This window comes from Poecilia latipinna, unplaced genomic scaffold (genome assembly GCF_001443285.1).
Source record: "Poecilia latipinna isolate Pla-1442-1.1 unplaced genomic scaffold, P_latipinna-1.0 Scaffold306, whole genome shotgun sequence".
Taxonomy (NCBI): domain Eukaryota; kingdom Metazoa; phylum Chordata; class Actinopteri; order Cyprinodontiformes; family Poeciliidae; genus Poecilia; species Poecilia latipinna.
Genome location: NW_015112922.1, coordinates 55,274 through 74,829, shown reverse-complemented (window position 1 = coordinate 74,829; position 19,556 = coordinate 55,274). Strand labels below are relative to the sequence as shown.

Here is a 19,556-nt window from a genome sequence, read left to right as displayed (position 1 = left end):
TGTCCTAGAGTTTGGCCCTTCTCTACCAAACTTTTTAGGATAGATAAAGAATCATCTGCCAAAGAAAATCACTAATGTTTTGTCTACCTGAAAAAGAGTGCAACCCAACTCAGAGTTTCAGCATTTTTGAAGTTTTCTGGAAGTTCGTACCAGGTTGGTTCTGACTCTGGGGATACAGAGTAGACTTGAACCAAAAGATCTGATTGGTCTGCAGGTTTGACAAGATGACAGCAGGTCTTTAATGTATTTTGCTGCTGTTCAATAATTTATAAACGAACAATTTATGAATAGTAAAGTATTTTAACGTTTATTCTCTGAACTACACAGTCTGATTGATCTTTTAGGTCAATCTTTGAAGAGAAGGTTGCCAAAGAGACATAGTCCAGATGACAGTGACAATGTTAAAGTCTGAGACAAAATTTAATTAAATTAATATTACTCTCTAATATATTGCTTTCAACTCCATGCCCATTTATTTTAGTTCTTAATGGCAAGCTGACTCTTTTTAAAATGCGACATATTATGACCCATGATCAAGCCAAAATAACTTCAGTTGGTGCATGTTACTAACTGGGGCCATAAAACCACATTTCCTTACAATAAATTACAAACAATCAGGAAAGAAACAACTGGACCTGCAAAGTTACAAAAATGGAAGGAGTGAAATTACCTCCACCCCTTTTATTGTTTGCAGTTTTCAAACTCTGTCATTAAACATGTTGTATTTGTAAACACTGGCAGGCTTTAGGTATTTTTATAATTAAAGTAAAGAAGTACAGCCTCTGTAGGGAATAAATACAGAGAGTGTTCTTTCATAATACTATCTGCACTAATTATGCATATCGCTAGCATAAGATGCTAAAGACAGCTTAAAATGTAAACTGTCATTTTTTGGTTGTAAACAGTAAAACTATTGTAAGAAAAACTGGTATCTCACACACAAAGTGTGATGTCAAATCTGCTTCTAATGTAACTAATGGCTCACAGCAAGAAAACCTGAAAAAAAATCCTTAGAAAAACTGAAAATTATTGTGATTAAAGAGACATTGAGGTTACCCAAAATCTTTACTGGGAAACCAATAGTAGCTGTTTTTAAAAATTGAGATTGGAAACTCCCCACAAATGTCTGGTGTATCTCTGCTAAAGACAAATGCCCATCTTTAGCTGGGCTTTGAAAAAACTTTCATAAACTGTAGACATGTTCCTAGTTAGAAATGCCCCAGTTAAGTAATATTTTCCTAATCTGGTTTTACTCAGATGTCTCTGGCTTGTATGTATTTGTATTGTCTTTGTATAAACAGACATTGACCAACAAAGTTAGGTGAAAGTATGCAGGTTTGGATCACAATGATGGTGCTTCTAGGTATAGACATATTTTCCTTGTTTTAAGTGTGCATGCAAACTGACAGTCTCTTCCTTTTAAGCTCAAGAAAAAAATTCTAGGTTACCATAAACAGAGAGCAAAAGCTGAAACAATGCCGAGTCTCTGTGCCAGTGAGGAAGGCCAGTGTGACAGAGCCAGAGGTGAAAAGGGCCAAGGCAGACGCCACTTTCACACACAGACTGGAAGAGGCTTCATTCCACGGGGCTTCCTCAATGAAAGGGAGGGAAAAGAAGAGGAATGACTTGTTAAATGCCATTCTGCCTCAAGTATTAACATGTACGGAGGAGCTGGGAGGACTTCTTAACTGGACAGTTAACAAAATGCAAAGTGTGATAAATAGCAGGCGGGTCAGAACAGGCACCAGACAGCAAATAAACCCAGAAGAGTCTTTCTGACCAAAAAGAAAAACACATTATATGGCCAGACAACATGCATTATGGAAAGTGCAAAGTGGTAGCTAGATTTGTTTTAAATTATGTTTTTATCAACAACAGTTCCCTTAACATTAATAGGCAGATGTCATTCTGATGTATGTTTGGAGTTCTCAGAGTGTTGTACCATTTTCTAACCATTTATGTTAACATTGCCAGTCTACAGTGTGCATATTAACCATCTATATTTCCACAAGAGACAGGGACCAGTAGAAATTAGCAATGAAATGAAGCAAGAAGGGGGAGTAAATACACTTGAGTCGTGTGATTAGTTGGATTGTGATTCAATGACTGAATGGAGACAGATGAGTAAGCATTAAAAGATTACTAAGAATCTGATATGATTCGGTGGCTAACACTGAGTCCTATCCATGTGTTAGCCATGGACAGGACTAAACCTAACCAGCTAAAACCAGACTAAAAACCCAGGTTTCTGTTGCCAAAGACAATTTGACACCACTCCATTTGTTTACATTTCATGAAGAAGGAAATTGTGCTCAATGTCTGAGGTTTCTGTGTTGTTTCCTTCAGTGGTTCTTGGTGTAGCGCCACCACAGGTGAGGGGATAAACTGGTTTTTCAAAAGGCTTGGTTCATTTGACACAGTGAAAGCAATCTGTGCCAGCTGAAAATGTAACAATTTTGGTCCCCTATCAAACCGAGTCTACCAGACCAACAGGTGTAAAAACACCTGATGGGATGACTTGACCCTCTAATTGCTAAAACTAGCAAAACAGTGGCCCCCGATTTGATGTACTTTTCCCTGTCCTGCTCTTCACTTTTCAACCAATTGATGACTTTCTAAAATAAGTAAAGGAACTTTTAATTACTTCTCAAAATCTTCCATCAAAAAATTTGAGGTATCACAATAAATAAGAAGATTTAGCTATTTTAGCCAAGCACCGGCCTATCTGATAACTTTCTCAAATATTCACGGCACCTGTGAGTTCTTTTATTTCTGCTAAATCTACTTTCTTACTACTTTTACATCCAAAATCAAATTCTGGAACACAAGTGGAAAAAGAGTGCACTGTTTTTCTGAGAATGTATTTTGTTATCTAAGGACATCTAATGGGGACATACTGTCATTCATTGGACAGACATTGTGGTTTTCCACAGAACCATTGCAAAAACTTGGACCAGGTCTTTCAGCAAGACTGGTGTGGTAGAAGTGGAGTGGGGAAGTTGAGGCCAAAGGAGGGGGCTAGTTTGATGAACGATACCACCCTGGAGGCCATTAGCTCACACCCCCTAGAAAGACCTTCAGAGTCATTCAGAAAGCTGAAACTATAGCTGATAATAATAAAAGCCATAAGTGCCGATGTAAACACCTTCCTTCCAAGGTTATCTCACAAGGAACGTATTTTTTTGTTATTATTTTTCATTTTACTATTCCTCTCTCTTTCTTCTATGAAGTCACAGCACATGTAACTCTACAATTCTTACTCTACTATGGGCTCGGTACTCACTATTTTCCACAGAGCCGATGAACATAATGGAAAGCACACTATCACCCCAGATGTCTCCTATTACTGGCTCCGACCAAAATTATTTACACATCGGCTTACTGGAACCATGGAGAAAAAGAGTGAGCCAGAGAGAAAGGGGAAGGAGGGCGGGATTCAGTTTACTCCTTTGGATTTGCGTAAGCATCCTCTTATCGGGACGCTGACAAGACATGGCAGACATGACATATCTATTCGGAGGAATGCATGCGCAGTTTCCTCTTCTTGTGTCGATGTGCTTCTGCAGTCGGAAAAATGTTTGAGTAACGAAAAACACAGTAAGTCATCTGTCCTTCCATCTACACTGTGTTAATTAAAGTTGGTAATGCAATGTTAAAGGAGCACTAAACACAGAGGGCCAGAATGAATCCTCCTCCTGGACAGTACTGTTAAGATAAAGGCCTCACCATGGGGGCAGAGCAGACCTGTAATTAGACACAGTCAGGACTCCCGTTGCTATGTAAACATCCCGACCACTATGCCTAGAAGCGCGGCCTCTTCGCTGCACTGCTCCGGTTCCTCGGCATGAATCACACAGCAACATCTGGTTTAGCGTGCTGGAATGGACTTTGTCGGTTTGGCACACCGTCTGTGTGTGGAGTGTGTCGATCAGGACCAGACGTCCCACGCCTGCGCCTGCCTCTCTCCTCTTCCCCCCGACTACGCCGACTCTCATATTACAGTGGTTGCACAATACATTCTGGCAGTGCTGACTCTCGCTGGCCCTAAGAAAGCATTGTGGATACAGCGACAAACCTTTTGCTCAACTATGGTGGAAGGAGGGGGGAAAAAGTTACAACCACTTCTGGCATTGCAATGACTTGTGTCTGCCAATAATATACAAAAATCCAGACAGAAGGAACTTGTTTACTTTACTGTAAAGCTGAAAGTAAAGCATGTGGCCTAAATTCTGAGAATGCATTCAGTGTCTTTAATGCTTAATCCTAGGGAAATGATCATTTTGACTTTTAAAATCTATAGAGAGGTACTTTAGTCATATGCTAAGTTTTACTTTTTGGATTACATGCAAAATACTATCTGCAAAAACCTAACACTTAACAAAACTAATCATCCCTAAGGTTATCACTTTCCTAAAATAATGGCCTGCGTCTTTCCCCCCAACCCCCAAAAGTGAGTTGTTGTTTTATTTTTCTTAAATTGTCTTCACACAAAAAAGGTGGTAAGTTTTTCCAAACATCACTTTTGGTACAAAATGACATAAGAACGTGACGATATGAAACATGGTGGTGACAAGGTCATGCTGTGAGGAGGCTTGTCTTCAAGGAGAGAGAAGAGGGAATTTGCTCAGAATTATAGGAAGATGGAAAAAGCTAAATACAGCACAAGCCTAGAATAAAGAGGGAAATGCAAATGCATGCCACACTTTTTTAGATTTGTTATTCCACAACATTTTTCACAAGTTTCTAGTTGCAAAGTTACAAAATGTGACCAAATTCAAAAGATTTGAATACTTTTGCAAGTCTCTGTAACACATGGCATGGCTCCTGAAAAACTTCATTTCCTTGCAAAACACCAAGTCAGCACAAATATGCCTGCACATCCCCTCCCAAAATGGTGGTAATAGCAATCTGGGGAGAGGCAACCACAAAATGGTAATGATTATATGGAAGGAAAAAATATATATGAAGACGGCAAAAAGCAACTGAAATATAGATGTCAAAGGTACACTCTGAGTTTTAGTAGCTTTGGGAGGCTCAGACCCAGGGTTACATTTCACTAATAACAGATTCATTACAGGGTAATCTAAACAATACCCAAGAGCTCTTCCAACTAAAGACAGGCAGATCTGAGTGTTTACACAGACGCAACAACATAACAGACATACAAAGATGAGAGGTAGAGTCTGATGTGACTATGCTAAATTATTTTAAATGAACGCAAGCAAGAAATAAAAATCTGTCTGTTCTGGTAACCTAATTGGTATTAAAGAGGAACATCTGAAACTTTGTCAGTAAGCCGAAACTGCAAGCATGCTTGCTGCCAGTGCACTTTGGAGGGAAGGGCACTTGGTTGTCTGACTCTAAATATCTGCCCCTTGTGAGACGATACAACAATGCTTTTTGCATGGGGTATGAGGAAGAATTTAGAGGAAAACTTCATATGGGACTTCATTGTGTTCTAGATCCTGGCATTGTGGGACAGATGATGTTTTCTCTGCCCACAACACAAACTGACTACACTGCTTTTGTTTTCCTTAGAGCAAAAGTCAGCTCCGCCGAGTGCCACTCAAATCCCCGGAGAACGGAGAGGAGTTTTTAAATAACAAACTTTGGCGGCAAACAAACTGAAAGTCTGAAAAACACAACCCAAAATTTATTTGCTTTGTTTTTGGGATAATTTTTAATTTTTTTTATTTTTTTGGTAACTATCCCTGTACTGGCAAAGCAAAATACTATGATGTTGCAATATGAAACCAATCTTTGTGAAATGGACATACTTCTGTCTAAGGTTACTTTGCAACATGACCGTAACAGATTTTTCATCAAAACGTGGGGCTGAGTGCCAGACTGATAAAGATGGTCGGGTTCCCAAGCAAAGCAAAGAAAACCACTGTTGCTATCTAGAGCAGTAGTGTCTCCACAGCTTGCATCAAGCTGAGGAGACACCACGGCTGTGGTTATATCTTTCATGGATAGCCATGAAAGATATAACCACAGTCTCCAGAACCAATGTGCAGCAAAGTCTTCTAACTAACTTCTGGAGGCAGGAAAATTGGTGGAGATGTTACTTGTGGAGACAAGATGAGACCTAATAGCTGTGGTCTTACCCTGACTGTTCTCTTAGCATTACAGTGTAACCAGACAGCATTTTATGTAACCCAGCATCCTAGACGTTACCTCAAATAAAGGGATATTTCAAGTTTGCTGTGTAAAATGGACAAAATGTTAGAGTGGTTGAAATTAAGTACTTTTTTATTGATTTATACTCTGATTTATCTATTGAGCAGTTGCTCTAGACAGGTAACTTTAACAGATTGTGTTATGGAAAGTCATTGTTGAAAACCACAAATCAACTAGGTCTACATTATAAACAACCAAAGAGTTTTATGTAAAATTTGACGCAAGTGTAAGCATTGCATTCTCATGTATCACTAAGACTTTGATAGCTCTAAAAACTGAAACTCAGAGTGTTGTACCAGTTGAAATAGATAGCTCTGTTTCATCAGAACAAAGATGTTAGGCACTGGCTCTTGTCCAGTTTCAAGGTATAGCACCAAAATGTTCTATCACATGGTCTCTGCAGTTTAACTTCCTGCACACAAGATTTTAGAAAGTGCCAAAATGGCTAGCACTATCTTTTGTTGTAAGTAGAAGAGAAGCACTCTTTTTTTCCAACCTGTTGCTGCTTATTTTTAGTCAGCTAGTTGAAGGAAGTCGCAACAAAATAAGACCTAAATTCAATAAGTTAGCTAAAAAAGCATAATTTAATTGTAGTTTTTATATTCATGTTCAACTTTTTATTTTTTAACATGTTTTTGCTTTTAGGTTAAAGTTTTTAGAGATACGGAAACTTTGACTACTTTATTCTACTTCTGTAATTTACAGCAAAACAAAGATATGCTTCACTGAAGCAGACCTGGTTTGAATAAAAAGGTAAAAAGGACTTCTAAGTGCTGTCAGACAGTAGACTGATATTCTCAACAACTGTTAGGATTCCTTCTATTTCAGAAAATGCTGGAGAGAATACAGACATGCACATTTAGCAAAACAATGAACGACAGTTTGATAAATTAGTTAGGATTAGTACCGTTGGTTGGGGCATTTGATGATGTCATCCAGAGCTAATTTGACATAGCATGCCAAAGTTCCTAATTTTCTCTTTTTGCTGTGGTTGCTGTTCTGCTTCTGCATAATTGGTAGCATTCTGGCGTCATTCCGTACAATCTGACAAGTACACCTGCTGAGGCCTGCTGGGTCTTTTCATTCTGAGATTCAGTTTGTCAGCACTTTCCTGAGTATTAATCCTCCTTACTCACGACTCTGACATGCACTGTCAAGAAAAGCTTGCTGGGAGATAAAAGTGGAAAATCCCACAGCATAGCCTAAATTGCAATTGACAGGCACCGTGGCAGAGCAATATGGAACTCCAACGTGCTCATAATCAAATAAGTAAATGGAACATTATCAAATAGCTAAATAAGTACATAATACATTAATTCAATTTGAATGCTCCATTTATCCTAAATAGAAATTAAATGTTGCCGTAACTCATATCATTAAGTATCTTCAGATTCATTCTAGATAATGACGCCATGGCCAGGAAGTGTGGCAGTCAGTCTTGCAACTAATCTGAAGACGCTGTTGATTTATGACAGTTTCATGACTGTTATAATGGAGACTTTTTCTGAGTCCTTCTTAATTAATTCTCAGTTTATTTTCATAAAGTAAGCTTGCATTTTTCATCACAGTGTTTTTCCTGATGATCTATGTATTCCAAACTTACACTTTTAAGCAGAATGACTTCATATTTCAGTTAGTATCAGTGGTTGTAGTTCAATACATTTTCTGTCTGGATGTAAATACAGGGAACCTTTGCAATCTAAAAAGTCTGAAAAAGTATGTTTTTTTTGTTTGTTTGTTTGTTTGTTTACCTGGTCTGGATAAGAAAACAAAAAAAATCATTTTTCCATTTCCAAAACAAAAGTCTAACAATGCTTATTAAATTCATTTTGTTTTACACTCATTTATATTAAAGAGACATAACATATATTTGATTTGTCACATCACATCTTCTGTGTTTTGACTTTGAAGTGAAGGTACACTCATTCTGAAATCCAAAAGGGTCATTTCTTTATGTGTTTGGTCTCTGGATAACTTATCTAATGGATCTAAAATAGCAAAGATGCTTGCCAACATATTTGGAAGCATAATGGAAAGCTACAAGCCAAAGGGTGAAAGGAAGCATGATAGAAGGTGCCATTTAGCCTCCGTTTCATCCAACATCTTCCATTGCTTATTTGACAGGTCAGATTTCATCTCAGTTAGTCCAGGTGCCACAAAAATAGTGAAATAGCCCTTTGCTACACATTAACTGATTTCATTATTATATTATTTGTGGTACTTATGAAAAATAAGACCAAGCAACCATTCAGGGAGGTTCAAGAGTAATGTTTTCCACTTGAATGTACAAATTGCATAGAAAAAAACTATAGAAATTAGAGTCTAGAAAGTCAGAATATTGAAATAGAAATCCTGTAAACTGATGCATGTCGTACAGGGCATACGCAACACCCAGGTTCACGTGTTTACTATGATCTCTTGAGTAAACTCACCTGCTGACGTCAGGCAGCATAATGCAAGAAGCATCAAAGGAATGCGGGATCTTTGACCCATTTTGTTTTTTCTTGCAGCCTCTGATGTGATGTCAGTGGGTTGAGTTGCAACTCTCTCTGTTTTTCGCAAAGATTTTCTTCCCCGTAAATGGGCCTACAGGAAGCCACCTTCCAGCTCCAGCTGCATAGGGAACAGAAATAAAAGATGTCAGCTGGGGAAGAAAGTCAAACCTGAGCATGAACAAACAGCGGGGCAGTGCTTTGTCTGCGCCGTGGGAGTGATCAGATGAGACAAGAGGAGCAGCCAGTTTTCAGACCAGGGGATTAATTTGGGGGGTTAATTGGGGGTAACACGCGCTTCAAAGGGCCATGCTGCAAACAACTCTGTGAAAGGTCAGAGTGTGTAAAAAGTGCAGGAGTGACTTAATTGGAGGGTGTTAAACGCTCTGCAATATGCCACGGATTATAAACACACTTTCATTAACGGCATCAGGACATACTGTGACTTGCCAGTGGGGTCTTGGAGTAAGCAGCTCGATACAATCACACACATCACTGTGAACTTGTAAGCAGGAAAAATTAAAGTTCAGCATTTTGTACAAAAATCACAAAATCTTATTTTTCTCTGTACAAATACAAGAATCAAACACATGAAGCGTTTACGGTTCAATGACAAAAACTGAAATTTATTGCAATACTTTGTGTATCCTAAAACTTCAAAACACAAAATAAATTAGGAAATCCTACAGAAAGCTCAAACCAATTACAACTCCTACACACTCTATATACTGTGCACATTTCTCATGAAACATATGGTCCAGATAAAAGACAAGCACACCGCTACCTTAAGTGCTACCTGTTTTCTTCATGATAACCAGACTGTAACTGTACCCAAGTCAATGTAAAATCCATGTGTGCAAGGTTCTGTAACAGGAAGCCCACTTGTTCACAGCTTAAAAGCACTGCCTTGGACCAGAATGGAAGCCACGAAGAGCAGGCACATGTGCACACACATGTGCACTGCAGTGAACCCGAAAAGTGTGCATGGGAAGTGATGCACAAAGCGCTTAGGTGCATCACTCTGCACTGCAAGCAGCGTTCACAAGACAAAAGGGCCTTTCAGTGTGAGGCAGCTGCATGGGCTAGGAAGTCTTTTTTGGAAGATCTTGACAAATATTACATCGTTAGCTCATCAGGGAGGATTAGTGCCCCTCTGTTTGATTTATGCTCCTCCTTGACATTCACCTCCTTACTAACTAAACACGGTGGGGCCGTGTTGCAACACTTTTTGGGAAGCAGAGACCACAATCAAAGTCAAATTGCTGTCGTGTTCTTCTCTTCTGCTGCGCTGCAGATTAGCCGTGCTTTACCCAGGTATATGAAAAGATTTACGGAGACGTTTTCAACCTGGTGTGAGATAACTCTAGCGGTTTTCCACCTAAAGCTTTTGATTTTCTTGTGGCAACATAAAGAAAATCTGGCAATCACATCAGAATACGGAGAGCTTTGAAGGAACTACCAGATTCTCCTGAACACTGCTGAAACCAAGCGACATACTTGTGGTGGCTTCAGTGTTAAAGTCCTGGCTTCCATCTATCATCACGACTGCCTCCTGTGCATGTTGTGTTGCTAGGAACAGAGTAGAGATGTTGTTATAGTAATCACAGAGGGATATCTTAGCAGACTGTCTGTATTACATGTTGCATCTGGACGACTAAGCTACTAATCTGAAACAAGCTTGCTCTATGGCCGCCTGCAGTTAGCGGATTCTCACAGTATGATAGTATTAGTACAAACAATTCGGTAACACTTTATTTGAAGGGATGTGCATAAGACTGATATGACACTCATAAACATGACATAACACTTGTCATGAACATAAAGAAGTCTTTATGAATGTTTATGACTGTTGTCATGAAGTGTCATTCGATAAATAATGACACTTTTAATGCAAAGTTGCTCTAAAAGTTGCATTGAAAGTCCATTAAAAATGTCAACTTTGCATTAAATTATCATAATTTACAAAATCATGCAATGACACTTCATGACAACAGTCATAAACATTCATAAAGACTTCTTTATGTTCATGACAAGTGTTATGTCATGTTTATGACAGTGTCATGTCAGTCTTATGCACACCCCTTCAAATAAAGTGTTACCAGCAATTATTTCCATATCAGTTATTACACTTATACATTTATTGTTAACACTTATTGTTATTTTAATTCTGATGCACAGTTGAACTGACTTTTGTTGTAGTTGTTGAGCAATCATGCACACTTTGTTGCATATTACCTTTTGCAGTTTTGCTTTTAAAAATATAACACTGTGATTTTAAGTAGCTGCAAGATAAACGGCTAGCTAGCACAGATAGCCAACCTGTAACTGGCTGCTTAACCAGGCCTGTCACAATAACAAATTTTGCTCAGTGACAAATTGCCCCAAAAGTTATTGCAATAACCAATAAGATAAACAATAATATTGTTATATTACAATGGTAATAATAGCATTATAATGCAGGTGCAGCCTCTCAAAGATTAATAAACTTTTATTTCTAGCAAATACTTAACACTGGATCTCTAAGACATTTTAAATGTCCAAAATAAATAAACAAAATCCGCTGAAAAACAACAAATAAAATCGATAATGAAGTCTCTAAGCAAAACTGATATTCAATGCACCAGGCTGAAACCATTCATCATCCAGCTTTTGATAAAAGAGAGAGGGACACAAGAAAAACAAACAATTGTGTAAATGGAAATGATCAAACTTGTTTTGATTTATCGTGTGTTTAACTGATTTATTGCTAATTGCGACAGGCTTATGCTTAACAGAAATGAGAATGGTAGGTTGTACTAATTCCCAATCAGCTGAGCTGGTGGTGTAAGGAATGGAATAGTGAAGAGGCCTTCTTTCAGCCAGCTGACCAGCAGTGTGGAGCGGGGAAAGGACATGAGTGCATTACAGTGTGCTTTATTCTGCTGAATAAAACTGCAATCACTTTTCAGATATCTTAGCAAGGTGGGGTCTCACAGTCCTCTGTGGTTAAAAAAAAGGTATGTGCCACCTTACAGATTTTTTTTTTTTTTTGCTTTGCTTGGTCACCTGCACATGTTTTGAAATGGTTTTTATTGTCAAACAAATATTTTTTTAAGGTAAAATTTTAACTTGCCAAAACAAGGCCTCATTACTGCTAAACCTACAGAATAAAAACCAATGGCTGGAAGACCTCAAAAAGTGGCACATCAGGTCAGGACCTAAAGAAATTCAAAAACAGAAGGGAAACAAAGTCTGTATATATATCAGTCTGTGAAGGGTTGCAACAACATTTCTAAGGCTATACCACTCCAACGAATCACAGTGAAAGTCATTATACACAATGGAAGAGTGGTGCACCTTCCCTGGGGTGTCTGGACCAAATGCCATTGCTCCAGTGATTTATTTTATTTTATTTATTTTTCCAAGACTGTTTCTTATTCCCACTGTCCATATTTAAAGCAAATATTGATGTTGAGAAAGAAGTGACAAACTACAAAAAGTCTCCTATTAAAGCTGGGAAAACACATTTCAAAGGCTGACATAAAACACTGTAAATGTATTATTTCACTACCAGCTGCTCAAATGTCATTCCTTACTCTGTACCACACCACATATTTTTTGACAACGCCTATTTTTTGTAGCAGTCCAACATGTAACGATATACCAACATGACTAATAAACTGTGGAGAGGTTTAACTAAACAACATGAATCCTAACTGACTTCTTCATCTTTTTATCCCACATATCCGCGTGTACAAGACTAAGCCCCAAATCCCCACTTTTATACTAATCACAATGAGCAACTGATTTTGTAGAGGTGAGCTTCATTGCTTTACATAATCTTAATCCTGCAAGCACAAGTGCTACAGTTACCTTCATTTACTTAAATAATGCTAGTTAAGTAAACGTAGAGTAAGAGAAAAAAACAAATATTTGCTACATGGCACAAACATTCTAAGAAATACACCCCAGGTTCCTTCTTTTCTAACTTTAATGTGCTACCTCATGCAGAAAAAGTAACAATTCAGACAATAAAGTGAGTCTTTTTTCTTTTTTGCATGTTTTACGTCTGTAATAAGGCAACACAACACTGTGGCAAACAGTGATAAGTAACAAGAAGCATTGTTAGGCAGGGCTGGTATCTTCAACATCTACTCTGGTCTTCCTTCGCATGCAAAGCAACACAGAGACTGCAAGATAACACACTATGTGGAAAGAGCCATCTTCTACAGAATTTAGCCACAAAATACACGACTGCATTTATTGCTCTTAGGGGTTTTGGAGAAGGTATGCCCAGAACCTGACAACCATGAGGAGGAGAAGCTGTCCAGGAGTCTGCAACTCAACCTGCTGCTGGCAGATAAAGAGTGACCGTTTGATTTCAAATGACTGTGCCTGTGTTCTGCTGTGAACATATCAAATAAAAGATGCTTTGAAAAATATGGACAGTTTTTTTCTGTTATTTAAATTACAAAAAAAAAATCGGTACAAAAAAATGTGTACCGTTATTCCATGGTATAATCAAACTGATCTATGATTCAGCTCTTATTCAGTAATTTTATACCAGTTATCAGCCCACTGACAACACCAAGGAAATAACTCTAAATAGCATTTTAGAAGTGATGCTCATATTTACAAAAACCATCCCCTATATTTAGAACCTGATGCAAATTTTTATCATACAGTAATGACTAAGCATGAAACAATTATCGTGATATCCAAAATTCATGGTTTCAAAACCAGTGAAAGTTCCCTTCGTACTTTTCCAATGGTTTAAAACTCTTGTGATGAGATGCAAAAAGCCAGACAGGTTGGACTTCTCTCTGAATAGAGAACTGAATGGAATGAAATTATGGCTATTTCGCGTTTAAAGTAGCCAGTTAGCATCCCCAGTGGTAGGTTTATGGTTGATGCACTGAACCGGGCGTGAAGCAGCATGCACTAAACACGCTGTTGCTGTCGCTTTTGTTCCATGGAACAAAAGAACAAAACTAGAGCCTTTCTTAAAACAACAAACACATGAAATAAATGTAAAAAGATATAAATACATGAAGATCCAGACAGAGTAGACTTGCTAAGGCCAAACTAAACTAGAATTATATGTGTGTGTGTGTGTGTGTGTGTGTGTGTGTGTGTGTGTGTGTGTGTGTGTGTGTGTGTGTGTGTGTGCGTGCGTGCGTGCGTGCGTGTATTTAAAGATCAGGGAAGTTATGTATTAATGTATACATTAATGTAATTAATGTATTAATGTATACATTAATACATAACTTCCCTGATCTTTAAATCTCAGCTGGTTTCTTGTGTCTCTTGTGATGTCATCAATCCAAATGCAAACAAAGCAGCATCTGCAGGATTTTTCCCGGATTTGCCTTGTATTTTGCAGTGAAATTAATAAATTATAACTCAAACATGATTTTAAATTGGTAGTGTATATTTTTAGTGAAATAAATACAGCAGAGGGCAGTATCTTTAAGAACAGATTACTTTTTGTTTCTATTATAACAGATCTAAATACAGATCAGAGGCATCTGCTGCTTAAATTTGCCAGACAATTCCCTCTTTTTAACGGAGTTGCAAATATATTTATTGACCGATTGGAAGTCCTTATCCCAAACGTTGCACCCATGTTCTGTCAGTCACGTTTCGCCCCACAACAACGCGTGGAGTGCCAGCCTGACAGCACACTCACAGCCCCACTACCTCCTCTAGATATCTGAAGGGAATATCACATTGGCTAAACATTCTCTTCATAAGTGTTTGGGTTTGTTATTGTTTTCATAGATTAGTAAGAAAAAGTTATAAAGTGGGTGTAAGAAGCCATGTCTTAATGTAATAAGCTAGAAGCGCTTCAGCGAGAGAGAATGAAGAGCTGCATGTCAACGGACGCACGAGACAGATGTTCAGCTGGATATAAGTTTCCGCAACAAGCTAAAACCGGGTTCTAATACACCACCAACAGACGGGAGGTGTTGAGATGTTGTTTTGAACAACAAGGTGTTTCTGAAAAGGTTTTTTTTGTTAAAGTAAAACAAAAAACACGTCAAACCTTTAGCTTTAAAAGAAGAGCGGACGTACCACGAAGAGTCCTCACAAAATGCCCTGAAAGACTTAGTGGAAGTCACTCCGGTTGATGGGGAGGGGGGGGACATGAAAGTCCTTTTTCTCTCTTGTCTCTGCCGTCGGAGTGGTAGTTTTGTTGAAGGAAAACGACTGTTCGCAAAGTTGTCCCCTCACAACGCCCCGTACTAAAAGTTTTTAAGTTCACGAGCGTCTATCTGCCTGTTTTACTGCAAGGGTTTTCGAGGAGGGGCGGGGCCTGAGGGAGGAGGAGAGCTGCGAGCGAGAGGAGAGAGTCCCTAAGCAAAGCGCGCGGTCCCTTCAGACGGCACTGGGAAGCTCTAAAGAACAGATAGGGCGACCACTTTCCTCACAGATGTCATGAGTTTGATCCGAATTTGGCATACGGTCGATTTGTCACAGGCGCATGTGCGATACCATGCAAAACTTCAAGTATCCAACTACATTCTAGGTCAGTCTCATTGCATGGGGACTCAGTGATGTGCATCTGTGTACGGGTTATGGAGATGGCTGACTAATTAAGACTGCTGCTAGTGATGACGCACACATAACCAAATCTGACAAACACATAAACTAGAGTGAGATCTCAATGTTACTCCACATAATGCTTTCTTATTACACCCCCTACAGTGGACAGTGGAACATTTCATAGTGAGGAAAATGTCACACACTGCATCCTTGGGTACCTTCCTGGAACATACTAAACCTCAATTGAAGGATTAAGGTTGGTTAATAAATACTTTTGGCAACATAACACACGCACTGCATGCTGCTGCCACCACCGTCTATCAAAATGGGGATAATTTGTTTAGGCTGATGTGTGTGGAAAGTGAATCTCCTCAGCTTACACTCTTCCATAAAGGCCAGATTTGTGTTTAGGTGAGTGATTAAATACCATTACATGTGACACTCTTCAGATATGTATTTATAACATTTTGATTACCAATTTGCAAGGCAAGATAGATAAAAAGACACACGACAGGCAGACATTGTATACTAATTTACAGGAAATCCCTCCCCTGCTGTTTTCAGCTGTTGAGGAATGTTTGCTTACTGGCCTTTGCTACGTAGCATTAGCAGTAGGAAAACAATGGTTCTCAACTTTTCAGTTAGCATAAATGTGGCGCCCTTGGTAATTAAACACCAATATATACCGCTCTACTCACTTTGTGATTAATTCACCTTCCTGGAGTTCCACTCTGTTGTGGTTTTCCTGTATTGCTGAAGTCGTTTCCTCATCAAAATCTAAGTGTCTCTGTGTAGACGTGTACATGTATTTCTATAAAAAATAGCTTTACTTACTGCTATCAAAATATAAATGCTACGCTTAAACCAGATTAATTTCATAGTCCTTGTCTTAATCTTTTCTAGCAGATATATGATTGAATAATACATCCAAATTAACTCTGCAGAGGACGCTGTTTATGAGCAACAGTTGGTCATAGAGGCTGACTGCGCAGAAGAAATGAGACAAGGAGCATGTGATGAGACTTAAGCTTTCTATCATGCTAGAATGACAATTTATGATTTAATACAGAGGCTGATTATTGTCTTCAGTTAGGTTTTTGTTGACACACACACACATGGTCGATTAGTCTGCAGCTGTAGAATCGAGGAATCAATTTAACACAACCAAACAGCATAAAATAGGTTGATGGATATCCAAAAAAAAAAAAAAAACACATCATGCAAAGATCTAAAGAAATTCCACAGCAGATGAAAAACAAAGTATCTCTCAGTCTGGAAAAGGTCAAAATATTAATTCCTAAAACTGTGGGAGTCCAGTTAGCCACTGTTAGTCTCAAATGGAGAAAACTTTTTTAAAAGTGGTGAACCTTCCCTACCAAAATCACTGCAACCAAGACTTCTGTAATAAATATAGGTGATCTGCTCAGAGTAGAAACACATCACAATTTTGGGGGGGTTTTTTTTGCTTGTTTTTTTTTCTTAGGAATTTCTTCCATTTTCTTTTCTGAAAAAATGCTGAGTTGCTTTGATATGTGTGATCTTGACCACTGTGCAACTGGGTACAACATTAATTTCAAGGAAGCTAGTCGCCACTAACAAGATGGCACCTGTGACAAGAAGGAAGAAAACTTTTGCTATGGAAAACACTCAAAAGCACGTTGATTTGCAGATTTTCAAAGTTGAAAAGAAAACATGCTCCATGGAGCACATCACTTTACATCTCAGACATCTGCGAGTTTCTGCTAAACCGATTATTAACATCATGTTGGGATAATACAGCTGAGATGAAAAATAAACATGTTACAGGGCATCCAAAAGGAGAACTGATATTTTGTGGTGCATGGGTACCATCTTCTGCATCAAATCTCATGTAACTTGTAGCACAAAATGTCACTAAGTGCAGCAGCATGAAATACCAATCTGTGTTCACAGGAAGAAAATATTAAATTCATCAGGAACGTCCAAACATTGGTGTCAAACTCAGGACCAGATGACCTTTTCCTGTGGATAAAGACCCCACTCTGTGAATAAAATTTGATGATCTTTGCAAGATCTTGCTTAGATCTTCTGGAACATATAAGAATGATTTTGTCCATATCTCCATCAGTCACTGGGCAGCAGGTGGGTTTCCACTTATTCAGATTTCAAACTGTTTTAAAACTGTATGTCAGGAAAAGTTTGGGTATATTATGGAGGCCACGATGAAGAGTTAATCCAGTGATAAAGGGGTCACAGCAAACTACGAAGCCAGTGAAGTATGATGGAGAAGAGCTATTAAAAGTTTTATGAGTTGACTACAAAATTCATTTCAACCTGATGTAAACATGGCCCCAAAAGAACAATAAAAATTGAATTGTGTTTTTTTCTCCTTTTAAAAAAAAATAGAAAACAGTATCATCAACATCTGCCTATGCCTGTTCTCGTCACCAGTCCTCCTTCTGGTGTTTGTGGGCAGGATCTCCAGGCACACTTTTGGAACGATGTTGTCTCGACTGGAAGAGTCAGACTGTCGTGTTTGGCTTTTTTGCAGATGATGCGGTTCTATGTGCATCTTCAAGTCGTGATCTGCAGCATGTGTTGGAGGCGTTCACAGCTGGATGTGAAGTGTCTGGGATGAGAGCCTGTTTCTCTACCTCATAGTTTTCATCTGAAAAACGATTTCCTTGATCCTCCTGGGTTGCACCTCAGTAACTGACTCAACCAGAGAAGTCAAAGTATCTTATTTCCTGTTTCCACTGAGAGCCAGGGTACGGGTCGGTGTTTTATGGTTTGCCATATTTAGGAAAGTCTGTCCGCCATTAAGTTGGACTGGTCATTCCACTTTGATGACATACATGAAGCACTAGCATGTCAGTGCTTGTCGCAGTCAGTGATGTGTTTCTTTCCCTCAAACAATAGGCCGTGTCATGTGACACCAATCGATCCACCCTTGTGGATCTACAACCGAAGAGGGTCCAGGAATGGTGCGGTCCGGGCCAACTGTACGGACCGCTTCTACAGTGGAAACAGACAAAAAACGTGTATCGAATCGCACACACCAGTGTTGGTAATGAAAACGAGGCAATAGCATCTTGTAAACAACTTCCGATTTAAAAAGTGACGCTCTCAATTTACTCGTCCTCATCTATAGTCATGAAATATGGATCATTACTGAGGGAATACAATCTTGGATACAGTCTGCATCTCAGGTTTGTTAAGCAGCAGTGGTTCCCATCACTGGTCCTCAGGCCCCCTTCTCCTACATGTTTTAGATGCCTCTATGAAATCCAGCACACCTGATTCAAATCATTGCATGACCTTCTCTGCATGCCATCTATTGTTACTGAAACCTGTTAATCATCCAGGTATTTAATGTAAAATTGACCTTTTTGAGCTTTACTTTGGATGTATGGATGGTTCTGAACTGGTCTTCTACAGAATGTAATTAATCAACAGCAAAAAAGTGAAAAAGATGGAAATGAGTGTTCTGTAAAGGTTAACAACGAGATCTTTCTCAGTGGGGTTTTGGTGGACTATGTTAACCCCATCCAAAGTCACTGCAGTGGTTAAATTCCAAGGTCTGGAGCCTGGGCCAACAAATTGCTGGGAATTAAACAGTGAATTCTGTATCACATTAAAAAGTGCTTAGAGAGACCTGGAGGTCATCATCTGTCTGAAAGCTAAACCTGAATCAGAGGGGGGTTATTTCAACAGAACAATGATCTTTAGATTGACCCCGAAAACATTATTATAGAAAGAAAATCCTCAAACATCTCACTGCTGAACGAGTAAAGCGTGGATGAATGTTTCAAAATTTCATTAAACTATTCTCAGAGAATGGTGGACAACTACAAATGTTATTCAGAATAAACGAAAACTGCAAAATTCTAACATTAAGAAAAATAGAACCCACAATCCACAGTAAAATCTGAAATTTCTTTGAATTAAACAATTTTTTTTTACATTTGCAGCCTCACAGAAATGACGGTGTGCATCTTTCTTTTGAAGCTTTTGTATTTAGCATTGAACAGAATCTGTCTGGATCACTGCATGAATCCCTTCTGATTCGTTCGAGGTCCATGTCTGACTTGAGAAGGGATCGTTCTGGACACTGGCCGACTTATGCAGGAGGGTGGTGAGAGAGGGTCAAAAAAAAAAGAACAGTATCCTTCTTCCTCTCACTTTTTCAAACACACGAAGGCAACGAAAAAAATCCAAAGTTAACACCGACCTCCTCCAGCTGGCTCTCACCAAGAGTTGGACGGTGCCGAGCAAATCAGTCCTCCGTGTTCTCCCTTTGATTTCAGACACCTATAAACAGTAAGAAAAATGGAAGGATTTTTATCGCTGTACAACACTGGTGTGGTTGTAAAAATCAGT

The 19,556-nt window shown here is 38.8% G+C and overlaps 1 protein-coding gene across 2 annotated transcripts in view; it reads right to left on the bottom strand.

Annotated features, from left to right (window-relative positions):
- The window catches only part of tgfbr3 (transforming growth factor, beta receptor III), a 93,463-nt gene extending 78,506 nt beyond the window's left edge, over nucleotides 1-14,957 (bottom strand). Inside the window, exons 1-2 of one of the 2 annotated variants that reach the window (XM_015034595.1) lie at nucleotides 14,698-14,957; nucleotides 8,613-8,793 (exon numbers count right to left, since the gene is read on the bottom strand). In XM_015034595.1, coding sequence (XP_014890081.1) covers nucleotides 8,613-8,673 — 61 coding nt within the window. In that variant the 5' untranslated portion in view covers nucleotides 8,674-8,793; nucleotides 14,698-14,957. The remainder of the gene's footprint in view (nucleotides 1-8,612; nucleotides 8,794-14,697) is intronic. The other variant, XM_015034594.1, reaches the window with a different exon arrangement.
- Nucleotides 14,958-19,556: the final 4,599 nt, after the last annotated feature.